The sequence below is a fragment of the Propithecus coquereli genome, unplaced genomic scaffold (genome assembly GCF_000956105.1).
Source record: "Propithecus coquereli isolate 6110/MARCELLA unplaced genomic scaffold, Pcoq_1.0 Scaffold390, whole genome shotgun sequence".
NCBI lineage: Eukaryota > Metazoa > Chordata > Mammalia > Primates > Indriidae > Propithecus > Propithecus coquereli.
In genome coordinates, this window is record NW_012149619.1 from 386,294 (window position 1) to 395,920 (window position 9,627).

Sequence of the window (9,627 nt, forward strand, 5' to 3'; positions counted from 1 at the left end):
TTCCTTTCTCAAAAAAAAGAAGATATCGTAACTGCAGGGCAGGTGCTACTGGCATCAGCAGGTAGAGGCCAGGGATGCTCTTAAACATCCTACAACGCACAGGACAGCCCCTGTGCATTCTAGGATGCGTAAGAACACATCAAAGGATGTGTTTAAGACAACCAAGAATTATCTCGCCCAAACTGTTGACGGTGCTAAGGTTAGGAAACCCTGTGTGTAGCTTAAGCCTGCCCTCTTCTAGCAGAAGTGGAGATGGAGACATCAGTTCAGGGGCTGACCCGGGATCCCAGAGAAGTCCTAGCCCACACCTCGGCTGGGGGCTGACCCCAACTCCAGAGCTCCGGGGTGGAAGCCGCAGCTCTGGCTCTGGGAAGAGAAAGCCAGGCCGTCACTGCCCCCTGGGGGCAGCTGGCAGGGCGTGAAATCCCAGAAAGCCCTCCTTACCCCATCCCTTCTGACCTCAACAGTCTCACTCTTTCTGGGGCACTGGGACAAACTTCCCCTGGGCCATCACCCCCTTCTCCCCACGGCTGCCAGGTCAGAGTAGGAAGCAGGGAGGGAGGGAGAGGTACTCACAGCACCCATGAGCGCCAGCCCCGAGCCCACGTTGATGATGGTGGGGATGATGCTGAACTTCCCTGCCTGAAAGGCACAGACCAGGCGGGTGAGCGAGGCAGGGCCGACTGCGGGGTCCCCAGGGACTCTCCCAACACCCCTGCCTCAGAATGGGGGAACCAGAGAACCGGCCCACACACCTTGCCATTCACCATCACATCGAAGCGGATCCCGTAGGCTTTCATCAGGGTGCGGAACTCCACCCCAGCCTCGTCTCGGTAGTACCTGGCGAACCTGGGGGAGACAGGCCCAGGGAAGCCTCAGCCGCCTGGCCTTCCCTCTTTGGCAGCACAGACTTGGCTGCTCTGGGGACGTATAAGCACTCCCAGGACCCTGACGCTGGCGGCCGGCAGAGGGCTGCACACCCTCCCACCGAGCCAAGTGCCGAGACTCATCCAGATCTGTGGAATCCCTGCCCACATCCCCCAGGGGCGAGGGCTTTCCCACTGCACTCTGGGCCAACCCCTGGGCCACCAAGGCACTGCTGGAACTGACCCAGCAGAGGAGCCCAGCCTTGGCTTTGTGGCGAGAGCAGGGCAAGAGGAGACACTGGATCCACACCTCTCCGCAGCCTCTCTCCCTGCACCTCCTGCTCCGACACCCACCCCCAGGAAGGGGCGTCATAGTGCTGGCACCCAGGGACAGTCGTGACATGTGGTCAGGGGCACAAGGCATCAGTTACCTGAAGTTGTACCCAGAGGAGACAGACTTTGCAAGTTTGTTGTCCAGACGGCTAAAAGAATAGTGAGGGTGGCATTCAGAGGCAGCTTTATCAAGATCACAGTTCCATTCAATACGAATTCCTATCACACCACCCTTGATGAGAGAGAGACAGGGTCAGCACACAGAGCTTTCTGGAAATGGACAGAAGTCACAGGCCAGCTCTTCACTACAGCTGGGCAAGACACAGAAGGGCTCAGGCAAGAGGTCAGCCTGCTGGACCACCCTTCTGGGAAGTTCTTGCTCCACCCCTCGAGTGACTGCAAAAATTGCATCATTCCAGCCCCAGGAGAGAAGATAACGACCCAGGGCAAGCAGCTTTCACGATAGGCACTTTGTATACAAGCCGGGATGTGCCCATGGGGGTCTTTCTGGCCCAATTCCATCCAATGCCCCACGGACTCAGAGCTACACAGCAGGTGCCTCGTCTGTCCCTCACTGATGCCTGTGGTCCCAGCACTGCCGCAGCCCAGCTGTGTGTCACAGCTAATTCTGAAAACTGAGAGTCCCTGAGGGCAGGTGACTTTGCAGAGCCACCCCTGGCCCCCAAGTCCCCTTCCACACCCCCCTCCTCATTGCAGAGCCCAGGTCCAGAGCCCCCGACCCTAGGGAGGGCTCCCTGAGCACATGCCACCCACCTCCAGGGCCATTTCATGGAAGTTGCTCCCTGCCCAGCGGATCACGGACCCCAGTCGGAAGATGGGGCAGTAGTGGCTCTCAGGGCCAAAGTGACAGGATTTCAGGAAAGATTTGTTCTTGATGTCCATCACATTGCTCCTGGGTGGAGGCCACGCATGGCCAGGGAGATGAGGGTGAGCCTCGCTGATCCTGGGCCCGACCCTGGGAGTCACTGGGTCCCTTATCCAACCTGAGTCCTGACCACTTCCCCCAGCTGACACCATGCTCCAGCTGGCACAGAGCCCCGGCCCAAAGCAGAGGAAGGGGCACCCCAGCATCACCCAGCCATTCACACACAAGCAGACGTCACACACGCACACGCTCACACGTGGGCGTGCACAGCACAAGAGGGCCAAGTCTAGGCCCTCAGGGGCCCAAATCATGAAGAGGTCCCTTCCCCGGTCCCAGTGGCTAAGCCCCACATACTTGGAGAAGTTGAATTTGGGGAACCGAATGAAGTTCTTTATGAATATGGTGAAGTCTTCAGCCTCCTTCAGGAACGGCTCCCTGAAAACCAACCCGGAACAGCCTGTCCAGGAGGCCCTCCCCTTCAGACCTCCCCCAGGTTGTGACAGGGCTGAGGCCTGTTCCCTGGGTCCCCAGCGCCTTTGCCAAGGATAGCTAATCTGCTCGTGCTGCGGGGTCCTCAGGCCTCTCTGGGACGGGCTGACTTCTCGCTCAGAGTGAGGCTCCCGGAGTGGGCCTGTCTCCGCCCTCCAGCTGGGACCCCCTGCACAGGGCTAGGAAACGCCTCAGGGGCCAGAGGCTGCAGCCACTCACTCTGGCCTGGACTTGGTCTCCAGTGGGCACCAGGCGAAGATCTCACAGGTGCCCCTGGCTGGGTTCCCCGCACGCAGGCAGCGGCCCGTCTTTACTCCTGCAGGGGTGGAATAGGGACAATGCCAGGAGCCTCCCAGCTCCAAGTTCCCCTTCACCCCCACTCCAGTCCTGGCCATTCCAGGCCCTCACCATGTCCAGCTATAACAGCCTCGCCGGGGTGGCAGTCACTGTCCTCAGAGCACATACCATCAGGAATGTCTTCTCTCTGCCAGGAGAGAAGGGGCGCTTGGGTGGGGGTACTCCTCCCAGCCCAGAGTTAGGTCCCACCCCAGGGGTTAGAACAGGGGTTCTTCCCTGGGCCGGGGCCACACACCCTTTGAGAACCTGCTTCTCCCCCAAACAATGTGGGAACGGTGCACCGTGCACACAGCCTCCCCGGCCCCCTGGACTGGACAGAAAGTGGTTCAGAGGGCTGACCTGAACCGCTGCCAGCGGCTCTCCCATCCCCAATGCCCTGCCCCATGCCAAATCAAACCTCAGCACAGGTCTTCTGCCGCTGGTTGGGGGTCACGATCAGGTTGGTGACCACAAAGAAGACATTCTCTCCCTGAGGAACCAGAGAGGTGCTGAGAAACCTGCCCTCTTGGGGACCCTCCTCCCCAGGGCTGCTTGGCAGGGGGTGAGGCCTCTGCCTGAGTGTTAGGGACAATGTGGCCACAAAACTGGTAGACCCCACCCACCTGCTGGCTGAAGCATCTGCTTGCTGACCCCGCAGTCCCTGAGCAGACCCTTTGACATGTTTCTCCCAGGCCCACAAACCCTAACTGCCCCCACCCATGGATGGTTATTCTGACCTCCGTCCCCGGGATCCACACCCAGGTGAGAAAGAAGCAGGGGTAGTGATGGGACTTCCCTGGCCCCAGCCGACTGGGAACAGGCTGGGGAGCATATAGGGGGGTTCTCTGTGCCAGGCCACCTGACTAACAATGACCTGAAAGTTCTCCGAGCCCCATTTGGTCTCAACTGACTCAGAGACTGTTGGGAACAGAGTGGTGACGCAAGGCACAGTCAAAGAGGACAGGGGCTTGGTGTGGGAAGTAGGATCTGGACAGGGTGGCTATCTGCAAGCCCTGACAGCCATCCGAGGCCAAGGGAGACCATGGATGGAGGTCCCTGGGTAGGTAGCAGCTTCCCACATGACCCACCCCGAGCCAGGCCCTGCCAGCCTGGGCCCCAGTGCTAGGTGGGGTCTCAGACCTGAGATGGGATGACGTAGTCGGCAACATCCCAGAGCCGCGCCCCGAGCGCCGAAGTGTTAGTAAAGGCCACGCCCTTGACTTTGGTGACAACAGCACTCTGCAGGGAGGTGTCCACGTCTTGGTAACCCTTCTTTATAATGAACACCCATCTGTGGAAGGGGCCAGCAGGCGGGCATCAGCCACATTACTGCCTCCAGGGAAGTGTCCCCAGCCCAGAGTAGGGTAGGAGGCAGAGCAACTCCCAGGTGGGGTGGGGGCAGGCTCAGGACTCCACCTATCCCACCAGCTCCTGGGCAGGGGGCACAGCTCCCACTGCTGCCTGAAACCCCGTCCTGCAAGCAGCAGAGGAGATGAGCAGCCCCAGAGGCTGAGGCTCTGAAGGACCGAAGACCATGACACTCAGGAACCGAGGCCCAATGCTGGGCAAGCCTGGGCCAAAACCAGCTCAGCCACGTACTGGCCATGTGACTCCAGGAAGCCAATTTCCTGCATATAACACAGGGATAACTGCCTCCCTCCATGGATGGTGGGATGGTTAAAAGAAACAGTACAAAACCTGAAAACAATCATCAGGTGACCTGAGACAAACCCAGACTGAAGGGCATTCTACACAACTTCAAATCCTGTATTCTTTGGTACCAAAAACACAAGCAGTAAAAGAAAAAAATAGATAAATTGGCCTTCATCAAAATTAAAAACTTTTGTGCATCAAATGACACTACCAGCCAGGCGCAGTGACTCACGCCTGTAATCCTAGCACTCTGGGAGGCCAAGGTGGGAGGATCACTTAAGCTCAGGAGTTTGAGACCAGCCTGAGCAAGAGTGACACCCTGTCTCTACTAAAAATAAGAAAAATTAGCCAGGCATGATGGCAAGCACCTGTAGTCCCTGCTACTCGGGAGGCTGAGGCAAGAGGATCACTCAAGCCCAGGAGTTTGAGGTTGCTGTGAGCTGTGATGACACCACTGCACTCTACCCCGGGCAACACAGTGAGACTCTGTCTCAAAAAAAAAAAAAAGGTTAGAGTTGCCATAGGACCCAGAAGTTTCACTCCTAAGAGTGGAATTCCCAAAAGAATTGAAAACACATGTCCACACACACAAAAAAAATTTGTACATGAACATTCTTAGCATCATTATTCATAATAGCCAGAAAGTGGAAACAATTCGAATGTCTATCAACTGATGAATGGAGAAACAAAAAGTGGTCTACCCATACAGCGGGATATTATTCTAGCACAAAAAGGAATGAAGATCTGATACATCCTACAACATGGATGAGCCTCAAAAACATTATGCTAAGTAAGAGACGCCAGACACAAAAGGTCACATATTGTATGATTTTGTTTATATGAAACATCTAGAACAGGCAAATCCATAGAGACAGAAAGTAGATTTGTGGTTTCCAGGGAATGGGGGTGGGGGAGAATTGTGACTGACTGGTAACAGACACAGGTTTCTTTTTGGGGTGATGGAAACATTCTGGAATTAGCTAGTGATGATGGTTGTACAATATTGTGAATGTAGTAAAAAGCATTGAATTGTGTGATTTCAAATGGTTAAAATGGTGAACTACATGCTACGTGAATTTTGCCTTAATTAAAAAGTGGTAAAAGAGAAAAATCCTGTACTCTTCGAAACATGTCAATGTCATGAAATACAAAGATCCAGGAGCAATTCCTGATTAAAGGGGACTAAAAGGACAAGAATGCAAGGCATGCTTTCAGATTTTCTTTTGCTATAAAGGGAATTATTGCGACAATTTACCAAAAAATCTGTAGGTTAGATAACATTATAATGTTAATTTCCTAATTTCTTACTTGTACTTGGTTGTAAACAAGAGAATTCCTGCTCTCCCCACCATATGAGGACACAGCAAGAAGGCAGCCACCTTCAAGCCAAGAAGAGAGCCCTCAGCAGAAGCGGACCCTGCTGGTACCCTGTTCTTGGACTCCCAGCAACCAGAACTATGGGAAATAAATTTCTCTCATTTAGGCCAAAAAAAAGAAAGAATGAGAGAGAATTCCTTGTTTTCAAGAAATACACACTGAAGTATTTAGGAGTGAAGAGGCACCATGTCTACAACCTGTGCTTAAATGTCTCAGGAAAGATTGCATACACACATAGAAAGGGAGGACAACACCAATGGTAAAATGTTCACATTTGGGGAATCTAGGTGAAGGGCATTCAATACTTTTTTTGTGCAACTCTTGTAACTTTTCTTTCTTTTCTTTTTTTTTTTTTTTTTTTTTGAGACAAAGTCTCACTCTGTTGCCCTGGCTAGAGTGCTGTGGCGTCAGCCTAGCTCACAGCAACCTCCAACTCCTGGGCTCAAGCAATCCTCCCGCCTCAGCCTCCCAGAGTGCCAGGATTACAGGCATGAGCCACCGCGTCCGGCTGTAACTTTTCTGTAAGTCTAAAATTATGCCAAGACCCAAAAGATATTTTTTTAAAAAATGAGCTGGTACATGTAAATTTCTTAGCACAGTGAGTGCCTGGCACAGAGGAAGAGCTCCATGAACACAACTCATTAACTGATTGCTGATGTTGCTGTTAACGTTAGAGACTGTCCCGGTCAACCCCCTTGGTCAAGCTGGGGCAACGGGGGCTTGAGAGCAGAAAGCCACCTGCCTGAGGCCATGCAGTGAGTGGAATAGAATGCCCTGCACTTCACAGGGTGCCAGTAAGGGTTCTCTGTATAGCAGGTGCCAATCAGGATGTGTCCACCATCCTCATCTCTGGGGGCAAAGCTGAGATGCCCCGGGCCCAAGACTGTCACATCTCCAAGGAACTCTGAGAAGCCTGTGACCCTTGAGTCAACCAGCCATTTTAGTAGGGACATGCTGGGTGGGCCTGGCCTAGACAGAAACATTAGGCAAATACCCAAGGACCAACTTCATTCATTCATTCATTTCACGCCTATTCCCTTAGCAATTAAGTAATGCCAGGCTCCACCCTCATGGCATCCCCGGACTGGCAGGATGTCAGACGTAGACATTAATGATACCCCAAATAAGCTTATAATTACACTATGGGAATGCCAGGGGGAAAAGAGAGGGAGTTACTTGAGAACCCAGATCTGGATCATGAGTGGGCGCTCACTAAGGGAAGGAGGAAAGGCATGCCTGGCTGAAGAACACAGCCAGGTGCCCAGGGGTGAAGCTCAGGGAATGTTGAGTGCTTGGCCTTCAGGACAGAGCAAGGTGAGGTCAGGGCTGCCTGCCCAGGAGGAAATAGGAGGACTCAGCAGCATCCACTGAATGAGTAAAAGAAGGCGCATCCCAGTTGTCCGGGGCTACCTCCTCCCTCCACCTGTTCACCACCCCCAGGGGCAGGGGCTCCGAACATGCCTGGCTGAGCAACCTCAACAAGCTGCCCCCTTGGCTGGTGGCAACAACTCCTGCCAGGTGGGATGGTGACAGGGAAGGGGACAGCCGAGCTGGGAGCAGGGGTAGAGGCCTCTGGGCAGGACCCTCGAATGGGTACCAGAGAGGCTGGCCACGGGTAGGGTGACTTGACTGTAACTGAGTTCAGGGACATGCCAGGCTGATGAGTTGCTCCAGCCCCCAGTATGGCACTGACACCAGTGATTATAAATAACTTGCCCAGCGCCTGGGTCAGCTGCCAGGCCAAGGCCCAGGGAGACTCCTGGGGCGACAGCTGCCACAAGCCCCCTGCATCCCTGCCCCCTTCCTGTGGCCCTAACACCGGGGGCTCTGGCGCTGGGGTGAGGAGCTGACCATGGGAAGTCTCATAAATCGAGGAACCCAGCAGCCCCTGCCCGCACCTCACCACCTCCAGAGCCAGAGGGGCAGTAGAGGGCTCCCTGCTTACCCCACCCTTGCACCCAAGGGCCCGAGGAGGAACCCCTCCCCAAGCAGGGTCATAGAACCCCCACCACCACCACAAGGAAAACCACGTGCAAATTCCAGGACCCTGCAGAAAGACTCAGTGGTTGCCGCCCTCCCTGCCCACCCTCCTTGTCCCCCGCCCCTCCCCCATCTTCCCCAAAGTCTCCGGAGAACTCACACGACCAGGTACGTCAGGATGAAGAGCTGCAGCAGCCTGTAGAGCAGGCCCACCTTCTTGTTCTTGGCGACGACATACTTCTCGGTCTTGTAGTCGAACAGCGACAGGCAGAGCCCCTTCCAGCCCGTCCGCCCCATGGTGCGGCTCACTGGGACCTGCGGACCGCCCAGCCCCACGTGCGCCGCATGGGGAGCCGCCGCCTCCCGCTCGCCCGCCGCCCTGCCCGCCCGGCTGCCGGCTCGGCCGCGTCTGCACTGCAGCACCCGGGCGTGCGCGGCCCCACAGGCATGGACGCGGGCGGCGCGGACGGCTGCGGGGCGCGCGGCGGGGCTCCCGGCTGCGCCTGGCCGGCTAACGAAGCCTCAGCGGGGAGCTGGCTGGGGCGAGCGCCGAGCGGTGCCCTGCGACCTTGCTGCCACCCGTTCCTCCTCCTCGTCGTCGTCCCCTGCCTGACACAGTGACACCACTGGACCGTCCTCCCCAGCCACTGGTCTGGGAGACACTCCCGGAGGCCGCAGGACCGCAGCGTGCGGCTGCCCCGCAGGGAAGGAGTGACGGGCGAGGAAATGAAAGGGGGAAAGGCTCCTTTTAAGGCAAAATCCCTCTTTCTGTCCTCTCAAAGAAATCTCAAAGGCTTCTTCCTATCTATCTATATATTTTTTTTTCTTTCTTTCTTTTTTTTTTTTTTAAAGACACGGTGTCACTCTGTTGCCCAGGCTGTTAGGTAGGGATGAGGATAAACAGGTGTCAGGGCAGGCAGTAGGAGGATGTGGTCAAGGGGCGAGGGTCGGGACCAATAAAAACAAAGAGCAGAAACCGCAAGGGCACGATAACACTCTTCGGAAATTAAGGGAGGGGGAGGGGGGGGTAAAATCACACCTAACAGGTACGCTGCACACTATCTGGGGGATGGGCACGGTACAACAGCAATTTATGCAACCAGATTATTTGTACTCCCGTAATATTCTGAGATAAATAAAAAATAAAGAAAAAGAATAAGTAATGAAAATCTGCTAACTTGAAACTTACATATTATTAAAACTCAACAGTTACTGCAACCATTATTGTTTAGAAGTTAAACAAATCATTTTTTAGGGGGAAGAGTATTTTATCACTGACATTGTTCAGAATTGTCCCTGTAAACTGATAATAAAAAGAGGCAGACTTCTGGTAAATTTATTATTGTTTTTAAATTCTCTACAGGCAATACATCCCTGTATTGCCTATACTCAGGGAGGGTTGCTTCCACCACTCCATCCATCTAACACTTTTCCAGGTAGAAAATTTGATCATATATTTAAACTGATCATTTTTTTCTCTGCCTTTCCAATCTATACTTCTTAATATTTTTAAAGATGTAATTGCATCAATTAGAACTTCCAGGAAAGTGATAAGAGCTGGTGATAGGGTGTTCCTTGTCTTTTTCCTGGTTTGAATGGAGTATCTCTAGTGTTCATCATTAAAAATAATATTGGCAGTTGGTTTTGTTTAAATATATTTTATCGTATTAAGAAAGAATCCCTTATTTCCAATTTACTAGAGGATTC

The 9,627-nt window shown here is 53.9% G+C and overlaps 1 protein-coding gene across 1 annotated transcript in view; it reads right to left on the reverse strand.

The window, feature by feature from the left end:
• Nucleotides 1-8,217, reverse strand: part of P2RX5 (purinergic receptor P2X, ligand gated ion channel, 5) — a 13,426-nt gene extending 5,209 nt beyond the window's left edge. The window contains exons 1-9 of the mRNA XM_012652559.1: nt 8,081-8,217; nt 4,051-4,201; nt 3,329-3,400; nt 2,983-3,058; nt 2,794-2,890; nt 2,440-2,520; nt 1,974-2,112; nt 1,298-1,431; nt 756-849 (exon numbers count right to left, since the gene is read on the reverse strand). Of these exons, the coding sequence (XP_012508013.1) occupies nt 756-849; nt 1,298-1,431; nt 1,974-2,112; nt 2,440-2,520; nt 2,794-2,890; nt 2,983-3,058; nt 3,329-3,400; nt 4,051-4,201; nt 8,081-8,217 (981 nt within the window). The remainder of the gene's footprint in view (nt 1-755; nt 850-1,297; nt 1,432-1,973; nt 2,113-2,439; nt 2,521-2,793; nt 2,891-2,982; nt 3,059-3,328; nt 3,401-4,050; nt 4,202-8,080) is intronic.
• Between the last annotated feature and the right edge of the window lie 1,410 nt (nt 8,218-9,627).